General features: G+C 41.8%; 1 protein-coding gene across 1 annotated transcript in view; it reads left to right on the top strand.

Moving 5' to 3' along the window:
• The window catches only part of SLC9A4 (solute carrier family 9 member A4), a 66,545-nt gene that overhangs the window by 13,337 nt on the left and 28,779 nt on the right, over positions 1-24,429 (top strand). The window contains exons 3-4 of the mRNA XM_042930201.1: positions 20,002-20,261; positions 21,437-21,654. Of these exons, the coding sequence (XP_042786135.1) occupies positions 20,002-20,261; positions 21,437-21,654 (478 nt within the window). The remainder of the gene's footprint in view (positions 1-20,001; positions 20,262-21,436; positions 21,655-24,429) is intronic.

Raw genomic sequence — 24,429 nt, 5'->3', positions numbered from 1 at the left:
GGAAGTCATTTATTGAATACAACCTTTTTTTTTTTTAATTACTTGTTTTGAGGACAACCTTCAGAATGGTGTAGGTTTTTTTTTTAATGTTTATTTATTTTTGAGGGAGACAGCATGAACAGGGGAGGAGCAGAGAGGTAGGGAGACACAGAATCAGAAGCAGGCTCCAGGCTCCGAGCTGGCAGCACAGAGCCCGACGTGGGGCTCAAATCCGCAAACTGCGAGATCATGACCTGAGCCGGTCAGGTGCTTAACCACTGAGCCACCCAGGTGCCCCTGAATACAACTTATTTTATGTGGCTCAGCATCCAAAAGGTAGAGTGAAAAGTTCCCCTCCCACTGCTTTTGCAAGCCAGCCATCCCCAGGAGCAGTTTTTCACGGAGAGCTTTTACCTTTCATTCAGTTAGCCCCTCTATTTATTATGAATGCTTGTTGCTAGCCTTATATACCAAATTTCCAGACGCTGTATGCTGGAATTCCTTGCCCTCCTCTGATCTCATCTCATCTTGTCATACCATTGCCAGCCTAACTTTGCCAAACAGTTGCCAGGTGACCCCCATGATTTCTTTCCTAGCAGCTTGTGCCGTCATCATAGGACCAGCATGTAGCATTGAGCCTTGCAGACGTGCTGAGTAATGCGCAGGAATGAATGCTGCACAAAGAGTGAATAAATGAATGGAGGATGGGGACTAGGAGAGACTGTGCAAAGGCTGTGCTTGCCCTGGGACCTGCAGCTCTGGCCATCTCCGGAGACCACAGCTCTCCCTCCCTGACTCCCTAGTGACACTCAGTTTGAATTCCGATTTGTCAAGGAAGCTGTGAGCAAACAGGGGTGTTCTCCTGACACGCTGCCACCACCTAACAGTAGAATTTCTCCCTGACCCTAAATGCTAGAGGTTGGATGAAACCAGTGGGAAAGAGGAGTCCCAGTGTCCTTCCTTCTCACACCTTCAGGGAGCACCTGTCCATGCTGGGGCTGCCTAGTCACGGGGCAGGAGAAGATGAACGGTGGGCATGTAACCCTTAGGGCAGTCACTTGATGGAGGAGGGACAACCATTAGCCTTGCTGGTTGTGAGGACGAGATGACAGGTTTAAACCAAACTAGGACAATAGGGAGCAGCTTGCCAGAGGAAGCTGCATTGGATCTGAGAGAAAACATTTGTGTGGGGTTGGATTTTCCTTCATGATTCTCTCTGGTTTATGACTTTCCTCCCTTAAAGGGGTCTTAGCTCCAATAACATCATTCAAGAGACAGTAAAGTGTGGCCAAGAGCACAGACAGCAAGGCCATATGCCTTAGTTCAGTTGCTGGCTGCACAGCTTGCATCGGTATGACTTTTGGTGAGTTATCCTCTGGGCCTCAGTTTCCTTTCTGTAAAATGGAGATCAGGTTGTGTGCGGGAATTAAAGTGAGTTAACACACCTAACCACGAAAATGGTGTCTGTCACGGAATAAGTAAAGGATGTCTGGTGTGTGTGATATTGTGACTTATGATAAATATATATTTGGTCTCCATCCCCACTCAGGGCATGGAGTTCATAAAACCCTTAGAATTTCCATTGATGGCACTTGCAACAGGGTATGCCTTTTTTTTTTTTTTTTTTTTTTTTTTTTTTTTTTTTTATTTTTTTTTTTTCAATGTTTTTTATTTATTTTTGGGACAGAGAGAGACAGAGCATGAACGGGGGAGGGGCAGAGAGAGAGGGAGACACAGAATCGGAAACAGGCTCCAGGCTCCGAGCCATCAGCCCAGAGCCCGACGCGGGGCTCGAACTCACGGACCGTGAGATCGTGACCTGGCTGAAGTCGGAGGCTTAACCGACTGCGCCACCCAGGCGCCCCCAGGGTATGCCTTTTTATGTTAAAGAGGCAAATTTGGGAACCCCCCAGTCACCTAATGTTGGGGGTTGGTCTCCTGGGGAGCCAACCATGTGATTAGAGGGTTAAAATTTTCAGTCCTCACCCCTAGACCTCCAGGGAGCAGAGAAGGGCTGGAAATTGAGTTCAACCACCAATGGCCAATGATTTAATCACGCATGCCTATGTGATGAACCCTCCGTGAAAAACCAAAAGGACTGGGGCACTTGGGTGGCCCAGCTGGTTGAGCATCAGACTCTTGGTTTTGACCCAGGTCATGATCTCACAGTTGTAAGATCAAGCCCCATGTTGGGCTCTGCACTGAGCACGGAGCCTGCTTGAGATTCTGTCTCTGCCCCTCCCCCACAGGTGTGCACCTTCGTGGGTTTGGTCTCTCTCTCTCTCTCAAAATAAATTTTTAATTTTTATGGAAGCTCCATATCCTGTCTCCATATCTTACCCTATGCATCTCTTACATCTGGCTATTCCTGAGTTATATCCTTCTATAACAAGCTGGTAATCTAGTCGGTAAAATGTTCCTCTGCGTTTTGGGAACCACTCTAGCAAATTACTAGAATCTGAGGAGGGGGTGTCAGGACCTCCGATCTATAGCCTATTTGTGGGAGGCAGAGGTGACAACCAGGACGTGTAGTTGGCATCTGAAGCGAGGGTGGGGAGGACATTCCTGTGGACTGAGTCCTTAATCTATGGGATCTTCTGCTATCTCCAGTGGAGTTCATTGCTTGGTATTGTGGGATAAATCACACACATCAAAATTGGTGTCAGAGTCGGGTGTTATTAATAGAAGTCCATGTACATGAGCGCTTCTAAGCCACAGAGCTCTCTTCACATCCTAAGGGATGCCACATCATGCAGTCCATCGGGCTGGACTTGGTAGGCTCAGCTTTTCCCACAGAAGTGCTGTGCACAAACTTGAACAGACTCTTCGGGGCAGGGGGAGCGGCGGCGATAGGCAACTTTTTCTTGTCCTCTTTTGAGCTCTTTATTTCCTTTCATTTCATTCAGCTTCCTAGGATAGGAGGTGAGAGGCTTCAGATACAAGTAGACAGTTTCCTCTGGCCAAGAATGTAGGGAGCTCTGTGTGTAAGGGGGAGGTGAACCTTACAAGCTGTACAATTTTTGAGCAAGTGACTCAATCCATTTGTGTCTCCATTTTCTCAGGTATAAAATGGGATGATTAATCTGACCTCAGACAGTGGTTTTGAGGAGGATGTGAAAAAATACACATAGATGCCTGGCACATAGTAGGTGATGAGTAAATTTCCTATTGCCCTTCTTGTATTCAAGAGGAGGTTCCACACAAGAAAGGCAACCTGTTTGGCATCTGTTGGCATAGAAATGGGGATAAGCCCCAAGCCTCAGACAAACTGGGCTGGTTGGCTTTAATTGCCTGGGGAGTGAACTTCACTCCCCACATTCGTTCAGCAAGTGTACCTGAGCTATAAGGAAGTTCCCCCCAGAACTGCTTCTAACGCACCATAGGGGGACAGCAAGTGTCTGGTGCTCCCCCAGCCCAGGACTCAACCAGCGGGGGCCTTTTCAGGGTGCGCGTGTGTGAGCATGTGAATATATGATGCAACCACACAAATAGCTTGGGATAATGCTTGACCAGGCTGGGGAGATGGAAAGAACTGGAAAAAAAGAAGGGCAGAGGACACTCCAATGCAAACAGGATGTTGGAGAGGTCAGAGATTCACCGACCTGAAAGAGGCAAATCAGACTTCTACGTTTCCCCCAAGGGATGATACCTTTACCTCCTACATGTCCAGGGTCCAAGCTGTAGACTCCTGTTAACAAGCAGCCTGAAACATCTGTCCCCCAAGGGCACCTGGGTGGTTCAGTTGGTTAAGTGTCTGACTCTTGATTTCGGATCACGTCATGATCTCACGGTTTCGTGAGTTCAAGCCCTGCATCAGGCTCAGTGCTGGCAGTACAGAGCCTGCCTGGGATTCTTTCTCTCCTTCACTCTCTTCTCCTCCCTCATTCATGCTGTCACTGTCTCTCTCAAAAATAAATAAACTTAAAAAAAAAAAACCTGTTCCCTGGACCCATGTGTTAACTCAGTAGCTTAGGCAGGACAGGGTCAGAGAGGGACACTTCAACCATTATTTCATTGGAATTCCTCAAATTCGATTCATAAACACCTGTTTAGTTCATTTTCTTTGGGTTGAAGAAACGACGACTGAAGTTTGAATTGTATAAATTTCTTTTCAACCTGCCTACGCTGTGAGCCATTTATGGGTGGTTAGAACTCCCTGCAGTTCACAAGGGTAGGAAAAAAAGAACAAAGCCTCACCGGTTATCAAGTTGTCTTTCCTTTGTCAGGAGGTAGGGCTGAGAAGCTATGGAAATGGATTTGGAAAAGAAACACTTAGGGGAAAAGCAAACTCTTTAAGTCTTTAGAGAACAATCAGAATGATCGCAGAAAAGCATGTGAAAGCAGTTCTTTCAAAACCTTAACAACCACGCACCACACGCACCAACTGTGCTAAGTGCAGGGATGCGGAAACAAACAAGTCTTGTCCCTGCCTTTGAGGAGCCCCAAGCCGTCAACATTGGCCTTATTTCTTTTTGTCTGTAAATTATTCTTCTTACCCTACAAGAACGGATCTGCCTATTCCTCTGTGTTTTCTTATTGCCCTTTCAAGCCACAGAGATTTCTTAGGTGATTACATAATACATTAATAGAAATCACTGACTTGGGAGAAAATCCTAGAATTACAAAGAGCCAAGAGAGTTTCCTAGCTTGGTGGTTTTCAAGAGATCCCACCCTCCTCAACCGCATGCATGCATGCATTCTCAAGGGCGAGTTGGGTGTGTTGGGCTGTGGTATGGAAAAAATATGCTCAGTATCATGTGAAAATCCCCATGAGTTGGCAAATAGTTTCCCTATAGCTTCCTCAATGATTATGTAAAGTGAACAGTAGCCAGCAGAACCTGTTGTACAGGCCCTCTCTGTAACGTTATATCCAGGCGATGGGTTGGAGAGATGAGGCCAGTGATTCTGGTTCTGGGCGAAGGTTATTCAGATTTCACCCCTTAACACCCAGGATCAGCTTGGTCATTAGTGAGTATGAGACTAAGCCTGAGAGTAAACAGAGAGATCAAAAAAAATCCAGCTCCTTTAAGTTAAAGGTAAAAGTTCTGTCCTATTTGATTGACCCAGAGTTCACCTGAATCTGAATCATTCATTTATTCATCATTCATTCATTCATTCATAAAAATATTATTGAGCAACCATTTTTCAGTTTCTGAAAGTTCGGTTTCTCTAAGCTAGTCTTCAGCTTATTTAATCTACTGGGCCAGGCTGATGTTTGCTTTTATAGTTAAAAAAAAAAAAAAAAAGTCTTGAGGCTAAATAGCCTTTAAATTGCTTTTCCTGCAATGTTGGTGAAAGATAGTCCTGTGGGCATTTGCTCTAAGTTGATGGGAGGGTGAGGGAGACAAGATGACATTGACTCAGGGGTACTAGGCTGGGGATTTCCTTCGATGGGATTATGGATGAGGAACAGGTGTTGCTGGGGCCTGGGTGATTACTATTAAGTTAGTTTTGACCTTCTGAGTTTGAGATACCTAGAAACCATTGAAAAGCATTTTTTAATTTAATAATAATTTAATCAGTAAAATCCTGCCACTGGTACTTCTCTCTATTAAATTTTCTGACGTCTACTCAGGTCAACTTCCTGGTCTCTGTTCTCTGAGGTTCTAAGTAACAAACATTCAGGGATATCAACCCTAGGAGGGTTGGTAAATCTCATGTTAAATCTCCTGTCCATGGTTGCAGATCTTCTATTTCTTTTCTTTAGGAGTGACGTTAAAGCTTCCTTTCTGTCTTTTCTGTCATTATGCAGTGCCTGCTAGGTAATTGCTGGTTTTCTTAGTTGATTTCCTTTGCCAGTCAGAGCAAGTGGTTGTCAAGGAAATGCTCTATGATAGAGTTTAATGTGCCCATGGCCCTTCAAACAAAATAGAAAATTAGCTGGATTCATTATTCAAACAAAATAGAAAGTTAGCTGGATTCATTATTTAATTTCCTCTAAGGTCGATGGATACATTTCCTTATGATATTCTCCATACCTTTCCAGTATCTGACATATAGTAAGGATCATTTTTACTGTACTGTGTTGTGTTCTGAACTTTCTGTGCTTTTCACATGTGTGTAGAATCAGTAATTAGTTAGGCTTTTGTTTTTACGAAACTGAGTTTACAGCAAGCTCAAGTAATGAAGATGAATTAAAAAGAAACATGAGGCGGGGCGCCTGGGTGGCGCAGTCGGTTAAGCGTCCGACTTCAGCCAGGTCACGATCTCGCGGTCCGTGAGTTCGAGCCCCGCGTCAGGCTCTGGGCTGATGGCTCGGAGCCTGGAGCCTGTTTCCGATTCTGTGTCTCCCTCTCTCTCTGCCCCTCCCCCGTTCATGCTCTGTCTCTCTCTGTCCCAAAAATAAATAAAAAACGTTGAAAAAAAAAAAAAAAAAAGAAACATGAGGCAATCAGGGAGACACGGATCCCATATTAGTCCATTAGGGCTGCCATAACAAATAGCACAAACTGGGAGACTTAAACAAAAGAAATGTATTTTCTCACAGTCCTGGAGAAGTCTGAGGTCCAGGTGCAGCAGGGTTGGTTTGTGGTGAGACCTCTCCTCCTGACTAGCAACTGGCCGCCATCTTGCTGTGTCTTGGGTGGTCTTTCCTCTGTGCACCCTCTTGGTGTCCCTTCCTTTTCTTATAAGGACAGCAGTCCTAATGGATTAGAACCCCACTCTTAAGACCTCATTTTAACTTAATTCCCTCTTTACAGACCCTATCTCTTCTTATCTAGTCACATTCTCCAGTACTGGAAGTTAAGACTTCCACACATAAATCTGGTTACTTTACAACCAGGTCTCATAAAAGCCATAACTAGAACCAAGCTCATTTTAAGGATTTCAGAAGCACCAAAGTTGAGGGAAAAAATCAGAAGTAAAACCAATGAATCACTGCAGTAGTAATTAGTAAAAGTTTATTGTGCATACACCCAAAAATACAGTTCACAAACCAGGAGCACCCAAATCAAAACATGGAATGAAGATCATAAGTATGTTGTTAGAAAGCAGCTTATATAGCATAAAGGCAGATACTTTTCTTTATAGTGATTGGTTACAGTATTAGAATTTTCTTAAATTGAAAGGAAATTGGTTAGTGGTTACTTCATATCAATTTTAGGGAATTATTTAAATTTTGCTAATGATTTTCAGAGGCATAGGCAAAAAGGGACCCAGGTCAGGCTAGCCGAGAAAGTCTTACAAAATAAGCTAAATTAAGTGTTGCTAGTATGGCTAGACTGGTTTTGTCCGCTTAGGGAATTTTCAAGTCTGGTTTCCATTTGTGTTTGATTTTAACAGAAGCAAGAGTTCATAGATCTTTTTTGATAGTCAAGAAGGGCCAGGTTATGCTGTGGTAATAAACATCCTTCTAAACCTTTGTTGGCCTAAAACAACAGACGTATTTCTTGTTTACACTACTTGCCAGAAGAAGGCTCTATGCATCATGGTTGCTCAAGACCTTGGGCTTAAAGAGCAGGCACCATATTAAACATTGCTGGGCACTGCACCAGAGGGAAAAAAGACTTATGGAATCTCATCTCGGCTAGCAAGTGCCCCATCTCATAAATAATATAAATCACTTCTTCCCCAAACGTATTCAAACTCAAAACTTGGCCAGGCATAGACACATGGTGGAGCTTGAAGTGCAATCCTATCAGGTGCCTAAAAGAAAAAGAAATATGGGGTGCTAATAACTATCACGTTGTCATTCCAGAGCCCCACCACGGATGCAGCTTTGGTCAGTTGCTCAGAATCTGCCACTTTTTATAGATCATTCCAGTTTCACTCCAAACTCTAATCCTTAGTGTTCATTATTCAGTTTCTGGCCCTCATAGCCCATACTTCTTTGTGGCCCTTTATCATCTCTTAATTAGTCTCATGGTATCTATTCATCAACACCTAGTCAAGTCTCCCTGTACATCTCAGAAAATGCAGTTGCTGTAGCTCCAAACTAGGAGAGGGTTTCACTGGCAGTCCCCATCTATAAATGGGCTTCTCTGGGGTCTGTCTACTCCTGTTCTTGAATGGGAAGTCTCATGCTGAAAGTCACATGAAGCTACCTCTTCTTCAGATGCAATGGCATAGAAGTTACCCTTACAAGGAGCCATAAGCATGGTCGGGAGTATGGCTCTAATGTCCAGGAGGGTTCATAGCCACAAAATATGCAATAACTGATCATTAAGGCCTCAACTGTCAGTATCAGAGGAATCCAGAGATTTATTGTGGAAACAAATAGCTTTCTCACTTTCGTTCTCAAGGATGATTAAAAGTTGGTACACTTAATGGACCTACGTGGTTATAAGATTTCTGTATTTTATGTGAAGTGGTATAATGTTAATGCAAAGCATCATGTAAAAGAGTGAGAACTTTATATTGTAGAGCAGTAAACATAATGCAAAGAAGTATGGATGAGAATAACGTTAAAATAGAATTCTAGAAAATATTCAAATAAAATGAATGCAGGAAAGGGGAAAAACAGAGGAAGGAAAGAGAGAATAAGTAATAAAGTGGTTGATTTAAATCTAATCATAACAATGGTGGATGCAAATTGACTGAATCTTTTAGAATCTCTAAAAGAAAGAATTTTATTGAAGCCCAAGTTAGGACAGCTGCCCAGGAAACGCGCTCTTCACAGGGAAGAAAGTACTCTGGAGAATGAACCATTTTTACAGGGTTATGTACTTTTTTACATCTTGTAAAAGCTCAAAAGATTACAGATTAACATATAAGTGAGAATCACACTTTTTATCATAAAGGAATGCAGGGAGTAAGAACATTGACAGATATCTCAAGACAAGATGGTTTTCTTTTAGGCTGCTCATTCACAAAGCCAGTGTATAGTACATGTATGGCCAGCCATAAATCAGGCTTTTGGTTTGAACAAAGCTTATGTATAGTCATACTTACACCAATTAGAAAGAAATCTAAAATGGTTTACCTTGTATATCAGGCTTTTAGAGAGTTTTTCCTCTCGTCACAATAATTACATTAAATATTAATGGACCAATGCTCCAGTGAAAAACTGAGATTACCAGAATTGATTATAAAACAAGATTCAAATGTATTCTATTTATAAGAAACACAACATAATTATAAAGATGCAAATAAGTTGAAAGTAGATGAATGAAAAAGATGCACCAGGCAAATAGTAAGCATAAGAATGCTGGTGTGGCCATGTTAATATCAGCTAAAATAGATATCACAAGGAGTGATCACTTTCTAACTCACATTGCAAGGTCAATTCCACCTTAATACCAAAATGAGGCAAAGATAATGCAAAGAAACTACACACCAATATCCATTATGAATATAGTCCAAAAATACTTAAGGAAAAAATTAGCAAATCAAATTCAGCAATATTATAACAAGAATAGTAAATCCAGACGACCAAATGTACCAGACCAGAAAATGCAAGTTTAACATTGGAAAAAAAATCTATCAATGTAATCCATGCTGTAAACAGGATTAATGACTGTATCATTAGATGAAGAAAACCACTGGACAAAAATTCAGCACCCATTTATGATAAGAAACTCCTAGCAAGATAGAAAGAGTAAGTAACTTCTTCGATCTGACAAAGCATATTTATGAAAAACCAGAGTTAACCTCATACTTAAGGGTATTCACTCTCAACACTTCTATTTATTAAGCAAGAAATAAAAAAGCATTAATACAAGATCACTAAGGAAGCAGTATTTGTGGAATACTGTTATTTCTTTATTTGTGGCAGACATGCTGACTTATGTAGGAAATCCTCAAGATGAAAGCAACTACTAGAATTAATAGGTAAATTTAGCAAGGTCACAGGACATAGGGCTAATGTACAAAAATCAACAGCACTTTAATACAGTAGTGGCAAATGACTTTAAATACTAGCAGCAAAAGGATATTTCAAAATTCCACTTATAAGTACTGTCAAAATGAAAATTCATAGAAGCAAATTCAACAAAGATGTGCAAGACAAGAACTTTTCACTGAATATTATAGAACATTGCTGACATGATTTAGAAGACATAAATAATATCATATTTGTTAATGGAATATTCAATATTATTAGAGAGGACAGCTTTCTCTTAATTGACCTGTAAATTCAATAAAATCCAATCAAAATCCCAGAATTTTTTTTGTAGAAATTGACAAGCTGATCTTAAAATCTGACTGCAAGTTCAAATGATATTAAATGCACGAAACAATTTTTAAAAAGAAGAACAAAGACAAAAGATTTATTTGAAGTTTACTATAATTCCACAATAATAATAAAGCAATAAAATCAAAATATTGATCAAACAATAGATATGACATCATGGGGGAAATAGAGAGTCCAGAAATAGACTTGCACGTATATGATCAATTAATTTTTGGCAAAAGAACCAATGAGAAAGAAAGACATTGTGCCGATACTATGGGCATCCATGTAGAAAAATATGAGAATTACCCTGTACCTCAAACCAAATTCAAAAATTAGCACAAACTGTATCGTAGACTAAAAGTAGAATTTGCAATTATAAATGTCATGGAAGAAAAAAAATCTTCATGATCTTGGAGTAGACAAAGGCAGAAAAAAACACAAGCAACAGAAGTAAAAAGATAATAAATTGGATTTTATCAAAAAAAAATTTTGCTACTCAAAATACACAGTTCAGTAAACAAAAACGTAAGCCACAGAATAGGAGTCAGTGTTCACTATACATATATCTCAGAAAAGACTTACATCCAAGATAAATAATTTTATAACTTAATAATAAGAATATAAGTAACTCAAAGATGGTAAAAGATTTGAAAAGATATCATAAAGTGTAAAATATAAGAAATCAAAAAGTACATAATTTGTTCAACATCTTTCATACTCAAGAAAATGCAAATTAAAATCACAATGAAATGCTACTACACACCCATTAGAGTCTCTAGAATTATAAAGATTGACAATATCAAGTGTTGACAAGGATATGGAACAGCTGGAAATCTCATACATTTCTGGTGGGAATGGAAAATGATCCAATGACTTTGAAAGACAGTTTGGCAGTAGCTCTAGACTGAATGTTCATGCCCCTCCCCCAAATTCATATGTTGAAATCTAATTCCCAATTTGATAGTATTAGAAAGTGGGACCTTTGGAAAGTGATAAGGTCATGAGTGTGGAGTCCTCATGAATGGGGTTAATGCCCTTTATAAAAGAGACACCAGAGAGCTAACTTGTCCTTTCTGCCATGTGAGGACACAGGGAGGAAAAGCTGTGTAAGAACCAGGAAATGAGCTCTTACAAGACACCAGGGCATTGATCTTCGACTCACCAATTTCTCCAGAACTGTGAGAAAAAAAACTTCTGTTGTTTATAAGCCACCCAGATTATGATATTCTATTACAGCAGACTGTATGGACTAAGCAGTTTCTTAAAATTGTAACTTGTATGTACCACACTCCTTAGTCATTTGACTCTTAGGTATATATCCAAGAGAAATGGAAACATAAGTCTACACAAAAGACTTGTAGGTAAAGGTTCATAGCAGCAATATATATTCCAATAGTAGGAACTGGGTGGTGGGAGAAGCGGGGAACAAATGTCCTTCAACAGGTGAATGGAAGAGCAAAATGTACTGTAACCATCTAATGGAATACTTCTCAGTACTAAAAAGGAATGAGCCCCTGAAACCTATAACAATATGGGTAACTCCCCAAAACATTTTGCTGAGCTAAAGAAGCCAGTCACATAAGAGACCATACTTTGTTATTCAATTTATATCAAATACAAATTAATCTATAGTGGCAATAGTATATCAGTGGTTTCTTGGGGTCAGGGATAGAGGGAAGGAAGGACTTCAAAAGAGTAATAAAGAACCTCTCTGGGTTGGTGGAATTGTTTCCATTTCTTGACCACGGTGGTGATTTTATAGGTATATGCAATGGTCAGAATATATTCATTTTAGATGAAACTTACCATACATAAATTACTCCTCATTAAATCTGACAAAGAAAAAAAAAAAAACATCAGCACATTTGAAAATAGTTCTCCATCTCTGCTAAGACTTGGTTGGTGGGCTCGTGCTTTTAGCCATTATTTTGTGTGTTGAAAGGGTTTTGCAAACTTACGCAGTGGTATTTTGTTAAAGGGTCGTCATAATTATGACCTTGGGAGGTTTGGTGAGCTCCTTAAAGGCAACATAGGAAAACCATTTCCTGAGCCACCTTCTCTGTTTCGTTTTACAACATCGTTTCTGACACCAAATGTATGGGTGCATTTCCCTCTTCCAGGCAATTATCCAACTCTCCAGACACCAACCTGGTTTTCTACAATTTAATTCAATTCTGACACTAATTCTGAATTAACACAGACCCTACAGGTTAAGGGCTCAGTCCCATACAATGGTCCCCTAATTGATGTCTGTCCCCATTACAGACATCAATTGCAAGTCTGGGCCACCCATACTTCTGACTGACTGGCTGTAAAATTGGGGTTCCCACAACCCTCTCCTCAGGTTTGGTAATTTGCTAGAATAGCTCACAGAACTCAAGAAAGCAGTTTGTTTGGTTACCAGTTCATTATAAGGGATGTAACTCAGGGAGAGCCAAATGGAAGAGAGACAGAGAGCAAAGCATGGGGGGAGGGGTGCAGGGCTTCCATGTCCTCTCCAGGCATGCCACCCTCCCAGGACCCACCTGGACGCTTTCTCACCCTGGGTGTTTAGGGTTTTCCGGAGGTTCCGTTACATAGGCGTGGTTGATTAAATCACTGGCCTTTGGTTATTGAACTCAATCACTAACCCCTCTCCTCTCCCTGTAAGTCATGGGGTGGGGATGAAAGGTACAGCCTTCTAAACACTTGCTTGGTTCTTCTGGCAACCAGTCCACCTCCAGAACCTATCTGGGACCCAGGCAAGAGTTACTTCATTAGCATAAACTCAGCTGTCATTGAAAATGGTCCATTATGAAAAACAAAGGATGTTCGGCTCACTCAGAAAATGACAAGATTTTTTAGGAATTCTGTACCAAGTACTGGGGACAAAAACATATATACATATATATATATATATATATATATATATATATACACACATGTACATATATGTGTATATATATATATATATATATACACACATGTACATATATGTGTATATATATATATATATATTTTTCCTGTTATATCACAATATTGCACCTCCACCCTGAGTGAAGAGGGTAAATCTAATCTTGTTTCCATGAATGCCACGAGCATGTTTGAGATTTAGCATTGGCCGAGATTTCCTCTCCAACATGTGAAAAATACACACACGACTGTGATTGAAATGAGTCCAAAGAAAATCTTTTACGACTGTAATGACATCCAGAGCCGTGTAATTTGAAAGATAAGAATTGTTTTTCATGTAGTCATATGGATTGTGTCTGTAAATGTAGTCTTCTTAAATTATATGTACTACTTTAGCTTCTGAAACTACCATGGCATCTTTCTGGCAGGGCATACTGGTGTCCAGAGACAGGGCTGGCCCAACTGACTTTCCCAGACCCTTGCAACAGACTGGGTAGCTACTTATAACCTGGAGAGCTATGCAGAGGAGTTTTGTTTGTGGCAACAACATGCAAATCTTTGAGTCTTAATCATATCCCCCGTGTTTCCTCTGGATTTGAGAGTCAAATCAACTCCCAAGTCCCACTAACACTCATTCAAACCTGCCTTTTTGGGGCCTTGTGGAATGTCTGGTTCCTCATCTTGGCTCCACTTCTTGGGATGTGAGCACATCTCCAAAGTGCGACATGCAGGGCTTCTAGGACCTGCACGTGGGTTGCTCCAAGGTCAAACAGAAGGTAAAGCTGGACTAAATAAACTCACTGAGTTGGGATACAACCACTAAGCTTCTTTCGCATGCATTTTGAGAACTTAAGTTACAATTTTCTTTCACTCAGCCAGGATTTTTCTTAGAACCTGGCTTCCCTTTGCTTAAATAAAAGAGACCAATGTTATAACTGTTTGGTAAAAACATGGTGGTTACACAAACAGATCACTAGATATTGTCCAGGTCAGCCACGTACCGGACATTCAAAGGGCATTAGATGCACAAAAGATTAATAGGGGAAACTCCCGTAAGAGAAGATGGGGATGGAGCTCGGAGAGACAGGGAACCTCAGACCACCGTGCAGAATGACCCCAGGAAACTGGGTGGGAATGTCTGACTGTATTTCTGAGAGAGTTTATCAAGCCCAGCGGGAGTCTTCAGGGCTAAGAACACCCATCAGAGGAATCCTGCACCTTCCAAGATTAGGTCTGCCACAGTGCCCTGCCACTCCAGGTCCTTGGCTAAGGGCAGCAGGGGAAATCAAGGTACAGTGGCTGGCTGCTCAGTTTCATTCCCTGAAGTCCGACACCTGAGGGGTCCTGACTGCCCAAAATAGAGAAGTAGATGGTAGATGCCAGGCAGATAGATAGACGATGGTTGGATGGATGGATGGATGGACAGATGGTTGGATGGATAGACAGATGATAGATAGATAGATAGACAGGCAGACAGACAAGCAGGATTAGAAAGGATATATACATGTGTGTTTATATAATGTTACACATTTACATATGTATTTATAAATATATTTACATATACACTATAATATCTATATGTAATATTTAGAGTGGCTTTCTCTAGGAAGGACTGGGTTTGTGGGGATTTTCCTCTGAACTTTTATATTTTCTAAAATTTCTGCACATCAGCATGCATATTCTTTTTTTTTTAAGTTTATTTATTTATTTTGAGACAGAGAGAGGGAAAGTGCACATGCACAAGTGGGGGAGGGGCAGAGAGAAAGAGAGACAGAACCCCAAGTAGGCTCTGCACCATCAGTGCAGAGCCTGATGTGAGGCTCGAACTAACAAACATCGAGATCATGACCTGAGCTGAGATCAAGAGTCAGATGCTTAACTGACTGCACTACCCAGGTGCCCCAGCAGCATGCGTATTCTTAAGCAAATCTGGTTTGAAATTTGAGCAAGACTCTCCCTCTCTCTTTTTAAGGAAATTCCTTTCCTAATTGCAGAGATGTACAGGGCTCGTGGTGGGTATGTTTGTCCTCGCTTGAGCCAATTTGCACCAAGCTTTTTGCTTCTTCTCTTTCACCTTCCCCATCTTCTTCTCTTCTAGCAGATGATACACTAGAAGCATCTCTTTGGGAGAGGAAGCAAGCCTATTTATAATCTTCTGCCCACACTCCAATATCTAAGCAAGCTTGTAGGTTACTGGCCACTAATTACATTAAAAGGCAGGAACTAATCCAGACCCTGAAAACGTGTGCCCTAAGCTCTCTAAAGAAATAGAGTGGATCAAGAGAAGACAGGCCACAGATTAGGACTTCATGAAATTCAAAATGAAGTTGTGCCCTGAGAGATTTACAATGAAAATCTGCTAGTCCATAATACAAGTTAATTTCATTGGAAGGTCATTTTGCTTATAGAAGCTGTACTGGATTGAATAGTGCCCCCCCAAAATTCATGTTCCACCCAGAATCCCAAGATGGGATCTTATCTGGAAATAGTTCTTTGCAGATACAATTAGTAAAGATGAGCTACACTGGGCTAAGGGAGGCCCTAAGTCCAGTGACTAGTCTCCTTGTAAGAAGATAATGTGAAGGCGTGGAGAAGGGAAGGCCATAGGTAGACAATGGCAGAGACTGGAATGGTGTGTCCACAAGTCAAGGAACACCGAGGCTTGCCAACAACCCACCAGAAACCAAGAAGAAGCAAAGACATATCCTCTCCTAGAGGCTTGACAAGGAGTGTGGCCCTGTCAACACCTTGACGGCAGACTTCTGGCCTCCGGGGCACTTAATCTTATTCAACAGAATAAGTTTCTGTTGACGGAAGCCATCCAAGCTTGTGGTATTTTGGTGCAGCCACTCTAGGAAACTCTTACTCGGGGGGATGTGTCAAAGCTGTACTGGGAAGGGAAGGTGCCTGTGAACCTGTGAGCAGAGGGGACACTGCACACCCTCCTCGTGTCCCTTGTCCCCATTCAACAAAGTGCACTAGTGCTATATCTAGCACCCTATGTGAGGATTAGTGATGACAGAGCTACTTTGAGGACTGTCCTCTCTGCCAACTCACATTCCAAAGCCAAAAGCCATTCTGTACTGGATAATATTGTTTTCTTCTTGAAATTCTCTTTATTAAAGGTATTATTGTTCCCAGGGCTAGAGGATGTCGAGGCTGAAATTTCTATTTAAAGGTAAGTGCTCACAGCTGTGAGGGCCATGCAGGAACAGGAAACCACACAACCCATTGTCATTTCCGTAACATCAGGGCAGTATAAAAGAGTCAAAAAAAAAAAAAAAAAAAAAAAAGGTCCAAAAGGATCTTTAAGGGAAGATTAAATGGAACAAAATTGGAGGCTGTAAAATGGCAGAGTGCATGAGAATTCCTTATACACAGAAGTACCATCATATTTTAAGACCCATTATTAGGAAAACCCCAAAACAACAAATGACTTTCAGCTTTCAACTCACAAATTTCCAGAAAAAACAGAGAACTACTTGTGGGTTTTTTCCGTTTATTATCTTTTGAATTGATTTTTTTCTGTTTAACTCTCCTTCTTCATAACTTAGTATACAAAGACTAAATGTGAAAAGTCACCACTCCTGCAATATCTTGTAGCAAAACCCTTTTATCTTAAAGAAGGTAATATACAGTCTGTGGTTCAGAAAGGAAATTCAAGTCCAGAGATTCTGTAGGGAAAAAGGAGGGCCAGACAAGAGCATTTTCCCAGTGAACAGCTATATTTGGCACCCAAGGATCCAAACCAAGTTAAGGAAGAATGGAATGGTTTTCCAAGAGAAGTAGGCAGGGAGCAAGATCTGAGGTATCATTGTAGGAAGGAATCTCTCCATGCTTGGCCCAATGAGGTGCACCCTGTGTGTGGTTTTTTTTTGCCAGGAGAGGGGACCTGGAAGGGGGGATGGGCAGCATCCAGAGAACAGTATTTAAGTACTGGTCACAGCATAAGCAAGTTGTGTGGTGTTCTGTGGAATGCCCATAGTTATAGCAGTAATCAGCTAAATATGTAAAACTTGAAAGAATGGAATAATTAAACTCTTCTTAGATAAAGAACACCAATTCATCATTCAGAGATGTAGTACAATGGTACATTTTATACACTGCCAGGAAAGGACATGATATGGGCATAAGGACCCACCCTCCCCCAGGTGTCACTGGCTCCTGCCCCAACTCCTACCTCTTATCTCAAGAAATAGACTTAAGTATAAAAGTAGAAGAAATTACTTGTTAACAACTGGACTCCAGAGAAGAATAGTGTCTACACCATTTTGAAAGAGAGAGCATGTATGCAAACAGGGGAGGGGCAGAGAAAGAGGGAGAGAGAGAGAATCCCAAGCAGGCTCTGTGCTGCCATTGCAGAGCCCGACTCAGGGCCGAAACCCACGAACCGTGAAATCATGACCTGAGCCAAAAACTGAGTCGGATGCTTAACCGACTGAGCTACCCAGGTGCCCCACAGGCCACACATTTTTAAACAATTCTGCTGCAAAAGTTTTCAGATATATCAACCGAAATTTAAAACCTGTTTGTCGGGGTGCCTGGGTGGCGTGGTCGGTTAAGCATCCGACTTCAGCTCAGGTCATGAGCTCACGGTCGGTGAGTTTGAGCCCCGCGTCAGGCTCTGGGCTGACAGCTCAAAGCCTGGAGCCTGTTTCAGCTTCTGTGTCTCCCTCTCTCTCTGCCCCTCCCCTGTTCATGCTCTGTCTCTCTCTCTCTCAAAAATAAATAAACGTTAAAAAAAAAAAAATTAAAAAAAACCTGTTTGTCGATCCCATTTTTTTTTCTTTCTCCTTCCAACTTTATTGAGATATAATTGACATATACCATCAAGTAAATCTGGATAAGATGTTTTATCTCCACACAGAAATGGACAACGAAATGTATTAACAGTTTACATGGTGACCCTAGGGTGCCCATGGACAGAGATACTCATTATAGTCCAGCCGCTCGTTCTGTTTCTGCTACAGGAGAATGACCTCACTCAAACAAATGTGAGGCACTCCTTAGAAGAAAAAAATGCAAATAAGATGAAATGGGGCTTTGCTTTAAATATACCTTGATGGTTTATGATTGTGAACCTAACAAGAAGCCAGCCTAGGCTTCTTCATTGCCCATCTCTGTCAGATAACAACAATCTTTTATCATAAAAGTGATGTCACTGGGGTGGGGGGCAAAGCAGACCTGGAAGGGCCGGGACTGGGAAAAGGGCTGGGGAAGGAACGGCAGATTGAAGACCACGGGCAGGGGGTCAGCGTGTACACAAAGCAGCCAGGAGTTCTGGTAAGCCCTGTGGGTGAAGCCAAAGCCAGAATACAAAAGCTGTCGGGGAACCTTGAAGGACACTGAGTGTTTCAGTAAGGACAGACCAAGACCAACTGGGGGGATGGACAGGTCAGAGTGAAGCGGAAGGCACAGGCTTGGGCAAGTCTTGCAATTTGCAGAGTGGGGGATCATTCCAGAAGTCAGGCAAGAACAGAGTGTGAGCTGGGGAAATGAATGGGATATAGCCTGAGGGACTGCCCACTCCTGTGATTCTGCACACAGAATATAATCACTGACCCTGTTTCCTTGAGTTATAGCTTCTGCTCCTGCTCTGATATATATATATATATATATATATATATATATATATATATATATATATATTTTTTTTTTTTTTTTTTTTTTTTTTTTTTTTTTTTTTTTTCTAGTATAGGTAGGTGCTATGGTTTATCAGGACTCTTCAGGGCCTGATAGTCTCAAAGGCCTTCGTTTTCTGCAGAGATCTTACTTTACCTGTTCTGTGTGTCTCATTAACTGTGTGGCAGCTGCCTCTTTTCAGAAGCTCAGTCTAACTTCTGGGCTGTCAAGTACATGAATTAGTGATCCCTAGATCACTGTAATTTCAAATAAGTGTTGACGTGAGTAGAGACCTAACAGGCAAATTGGAAGCGTGTATCACATGGGGGCTCAAGTCCTTTGGAGGATTCAGTGAGACGCCATGTACGGAAAGTGTAGCAGGTGAGGCCTGACTGAGAAATAGAAACCACACAGTAGGTTAAACAGAGATTTTAATATCAACATGTTAACGCTAATAAAGGAATAGCTGTAAGATATAAGGGGATGCTCCCTGGCATGCTAGGACTGAGGGATGGCTCCCCTAAAGAAGGACAGACTCGGAAGGGGTTCAGTTCTCACCGGGGAAGGTGTGGATGGGCCACTGGGCAGCAGAGAAGCTGGCTGGTTTCGCCAGAGGAGGTGGTATGGAGCTGCTGGGCAAACAACAAGTCACCATCAGGAGGGCAGGCAGGGAGCAGGCATCAGCAGTGGGTGGCGCACGGCATGCAGTGCAAGCTGGGCTCAGGCCGGGGCACAGGGAGGTCAGAGGAGCAGGCTGTGTGGACAGGGGTCCAGGAGAGGGTTTACAGAGGGCTGCTCACACGAACCTGTGACCACAGCCATGCCGCAAGAGGGCCAAGCCAGATTGTCTTCAGCCAGCGGTGTAAGATGACAGAGGAACCGCTTCCATGCCCTTTGGCCCCCACAGGACCCACAGGAAGTCCTCCCAGTCACATGACTGGACTCTTGCCCCTCCCACCGGAAGTTGCTGGAAGCTCCTACCTCCCGCAGGGTCCCTTCAGCGCCCTCTACTGAGAAACCTGTGACATGGTGCTCTCTTGAAAGGAGAAAGAAATTTTGCTGAAGGAATTCCATTGTTTGTAACAGAGCCCGTATAGAAAGGTGCCCTCGGAGCGGGGAGGGAATAAACTGGTAACTGACACAGAGGTTGAGCGAAGAGACTGGCACAGAGTGGGTGTTCAGTGATTGAAAGCTGTGTTAGACAATTATCCAGTGTCACCGAATACATTTAAATTATTTGGAATACATTTAAAAGTTAGATATTAGCCCTGTTGATATTCATGGCTGTGTAACTCATTGCTATGTGTTATTTAAGTAGACATGAAGTTAAGAATCTGTGTCAAGTATTTCTCATTTCTAATTTGTTTCTTTTCTTTAATTTTCTTTTTGCCTAGGTCTTATACAATATATTAATTGCCTTCACAAAGATGCATAAATTTGAAGACATTGAGCCCGTCGACATTTTGGCTGGATGTGCCCGATTCGTTATTGTGGGGGTTGGGGGCGTCTTTTTTGGCGTCATTTTTGGGTTCATTTCTGCGTTTATCACACGTTTCACTCAGAATATCTCTGCAATCGAACCACTCATCGTCTTCATGTTCAGCTACCTGTCTTACTTAGCCGCCGAGACACTCTACCTCTCTGGCATCCTGGCGTGAGTATAAACCAAGGACCAACTCTCACAGCAATAAAAGAGAATTTAGGACCACATTGTGTGCACTTGCATCTGAAAAGGCAGGGCTTTGGGCACCAATCCTTAAAGGTATTGCTGGATTCAGGCTTTTTTAGCTTTTGTACAATCGGATTCAGGTCCTTTGCCAAACAAATATGTTCTCTGAGCATTTGTACTTGCTCTTTTCCTGAATTACCTTAGCATAGCAGAGCATGGCAATTATAAGGTCAATTTCAAAGGCTCAGAAGAGCTGATCCAGGGAAGAACTAGAAGTTCAAGGTTAAAGTCTTATTTCAATAGTTCTTTTTTTTTTTCTTGAAAAATTCATTATTTTAAAGGGTAGAGGGAAGCATGCCATGAAGGACTGTCATTCCTGAGCTCTGCCTTCTGCTATTTCCCTTAAATCACACCACAGCTCCAGGACTTATCAGTGTGGAATGAAACTAGGTAGATGGGATAAGACCAGAAGTCCAGATTTCTTTTTCCTAATGAAAATATTTGTAAATGTTTATCCTTCCATAGATCTCGGAATGAGGCTTCTTAACTTGGCTCACCATATCTGGTCATGTTGTTTTCTCTATGGCATTATCCTCATACCCAGCTACTCAGGCAGAAATATTTAATTTTATTGTATAGAAATATCTATTTTAATTAAATATAATAGTGTAAAATCTAGATTCACTATTGTCCCACCTACTACTTAGACAAGGCAAAGTTGTATCTCCTCTCCCGCCCCCAACTGCCACCCACCCTGGACTTCTTAGTGGCTCTAGAACAAAAACATTTTAAATGAAAAATTTCTCATTAAATTCTTGTAAGAAACGTTGCTCAGGTGGAGGAAACGAAAGCCTCGCTGGATCATTTCTTATACCAGAAACAGTTCTGCTTCGGGTTGGTGCATGGTTGATGCCGTGTTCTTGTGAGGAAGTTGTGCCACGCCCACCTTCCCCAACACCCTCCACTGGCGCAAGCCCCTTGGGGAGGGAGAAGAGTAAGAAAGAAAACCCCATGGGGAAAATGCACCCAGAAAGGGGAATGGAGAAGATGCTTTCTCTGGGTAAAAACGGGAAGAGTGTATCTGTGGCATTACCAATAGGGAGTTATTCGTGGAGGGGCAAAATTTTGTGGCTCCTCCTAAGACTCTGCTCCTTCTGCAGGATCACGGCCTGCGCGGTAACAATGAAGAAGTATGTAGAGGAAAACGTGTCTCAGACGTCCTACACGACCATCAAGTATTTCATGAAGATGCTGAGCAGCGTCAGCGAGACCCTGATCTTCATCTTCATGGGCGTATCCACCGTTGGAAAGAACCACGAATGGAACTGGGCCTTCATCTGTTTCACCCTGGTCTTCTGCCAGATCTGGAGAGCCATTAGTAAGAGGCAGTAGGGCCCCCAAGGGGCTCCTGCCTGCTGCTTTTTGTTTATTTCTCTTCTTCCTTTATGCAGTGTAATGGCCTAAGGAGTGAGGTGAAGCGAACTGGTTTTACTGGTTAAGGGAGTATAGGCACCTTGTAGGGACCTGGAATGGTGTATGTTTGCTCCCTCAATCAGTTTAGAGCAATTAGTGGCTGATAAGGTTGTGCACTGCAGCAAGGCTGGAGCAAGGAGTTTGTTTTTCTTGCTTATTTGAGGAGAGAACTTTCGCATCTACACGTTTAAATATAACTCAAAGAATTTCTCCCTTGCTCTTCACCGCTTTGTCAATTTTCCCCTCTTGCACCTTCAATCAGATATAGATTATAGACTGTGAGCATTTACACTTTTATTACAGGAAAAGTGAGATCTCACTAAGTATATTTTATGGAAGGCAGGTACTGTTAGGAAACATTCCTCTAAATAATACACGTGGTTTTGGTTGAAGGTTGTGTTTGATGTAGAAAAACGCAAGGATCAGAAAGTAAATCTTTATTTTTAAAAGTGCTTACTTTAACTAATGAAGGCAACTCTATCATGTAACTGGCATCACCCCTATGAAATATGCCTAATTTTAAAAAATGAGATATCTTTTTTTTAAGTTTATTTATTTATTTTGAGAGAGAAAGAAAGCATGAGTGGGGAGAGGCAGAGAAAAAGGGGGAGGGAGAGAATCCCAAGCAGTCTCTGTGCTGTCAGTGTGGAGCGTGATGTGGGGCTCGAACTCACCACCCGTGAGATAATGACCTGAGCCAAAATGAGATGCTTAACCAACTGAGCCACCCAGGTACCCCCCAAAATGAGATATCTTGACCAAAGGCTACTTATTTACCTTGAACATTCATGTTTCTGGGGCTAGCAAGAACATTAAGTACGGGACCACATTATATGTGCTGCCTTTTGATTAGAAGCAGTTTGATTTTAAAATGATTTTGACCAGGATTTGAAGCATTTTCTTAATTGACTTTGACTAACATTTTCAAACCAATTATAATGAAAGATAAATTATGGGAAATGACTGAGAACTTACCTTGGACATATCAATTTTAAATTAATCCCAAGTGGGTTTTAGAATCTAGGAAAGAATAACAAGAATGCAGAAATATTAAAATAGTCATAAAACTTACTCTGAATATATATGCCTGTTAGGGTGCCAGGGGAGAAAGAATTAAGAAAACTATGTTATGTAATTAGGTAAACTTATAATTTCAAATCAAATCATGGCACTGTTACTAACTAGCTATTTGACCTTGGATGGACTTAACTGCTCCAAATCTTCCTCCTCAGCCACAAAATGGTAGGCATGAACAAATTTCTTGAGTTCCCTTCAGTTCTAATACTCTAATACTCTCTAATGTCAAGAGAAGTAACACCACCAAGCTTCAGCCCAGCCTACAGGAATATAAACCATCTGAGAGAGTGTTAATATTATGGATACCTCAATATTGTTGGCCTTTGGTGACAATCCAACCCAATTCCTTCATGTTCTAGCTGGTGGAAGAGTCATCGAGAGAATGGCTGACTTGGCCATGACATAGTGAGGGACAAAGCCAGCTGTCAGAACCTAGTTCCCCCTCCCAGCATCCCAGCCTGACTCCTTGTGGCTAATAGTAGTTCACACTCAGGAAGGCTTATAACATTGTAAGTCCCTGTTTTCTATGGTTTATAGATAGTAAATTTATCTAAATCTTCCATCTATCTTCTGAGAGGAATACTACCATTACCTCCATTGAGCAGATAAAGAGACTCAGCACATCAAAAGATAAGAACCTTAGCCAAGGTCACATGACTAGTAAGTCTGTGGAGGAGCCCGGACAAACAAAACACAGTGAAAGATGTTAAATTCTACTGTCTCTCACACTGTCCATGTGCTGGGTATCACAGGTTGCTTGCTGTGGGGCACCTGGGTGGCTCAGTCACTTAAGCGTCTGACTCTTGATTTCGGCTCTGGTCATGATCTCAGGGTTCGTGAGATTGAGCCCCTGTTGGGCTCCATGCTGACAGCAAGGAGGCTGCTTGGGATTCTCTCTCTCTCCCCTTCGCCCCTGCCCTAGCCCTTCCCCTGCTCATTCTCTCTCTCAAATAATAAATGAATTTTTTAAAAAAATTCAAAAAGTTTTGCTTGCTGTGAGGCATGTGTGATTAGAAGTCATGGGAGGATACCGAGAGCTTTGTTCCACAGTAAAACCTCCTCTTTAGCCAGAGCTTTAGTGAAGGGACCTTTCCCACCAGGAAGCACTGTGTTGGTGGTAAGCTAGGACATGTGGCCACAAGGGGATGGAAAGTCAGTGTGGTAGAAAACACCTCTGTGTTTTAAACAAGCTCTGCCATCCTCCACCTTCCACTTAATGACAGTAAGAACCCCCCTTTAAGCCCTTGCCAACTTTCTTGTTTGCACTGAACCTCAGGAAGAACCAAACCAACCACAAAAGTTTTGCTTACCCCGGAAGAGACCACAATCACTAAGAGAGTCCTCTTATGTTTAAAATTATACACCTCCTTTGGTTACTCATTGAGAACACGAGATGATAAAAATGTTTCTGTCCCCAAAGCAATACCCTTGCTTTACCTAGTTTTGAAAGGCAGAACAAAAGCTATGAGTATAGATTAGAAAATATATCATATTTCTTATATGAGAAAGTATCAAGATTTTATTTCGTTAAACACACACACACACACACACACACACACACACACACAAGGTAGGAAAGTAACAATCTGAAGCACTATTGTTC

This window comes from Panthera leo, chromosome A3 (assembly GCF_018350215.1).
Source record: "Panthera leo isolate Ple1 chromosome A3, P.leo_Ple1_pat1.1, whole genome shotgun sequence".
In the NCBI taxonomy this organism is placed as follows: Eukaryota; Metazoa; Chordata; class Mammalia; order Carnivora; family Felidae; genus Panthera; species Panthera leo.
Note: the sequence above shows the minus strand (reverse complement) of the source record. Positions and strands in the feature narration are given on the sequence as shown.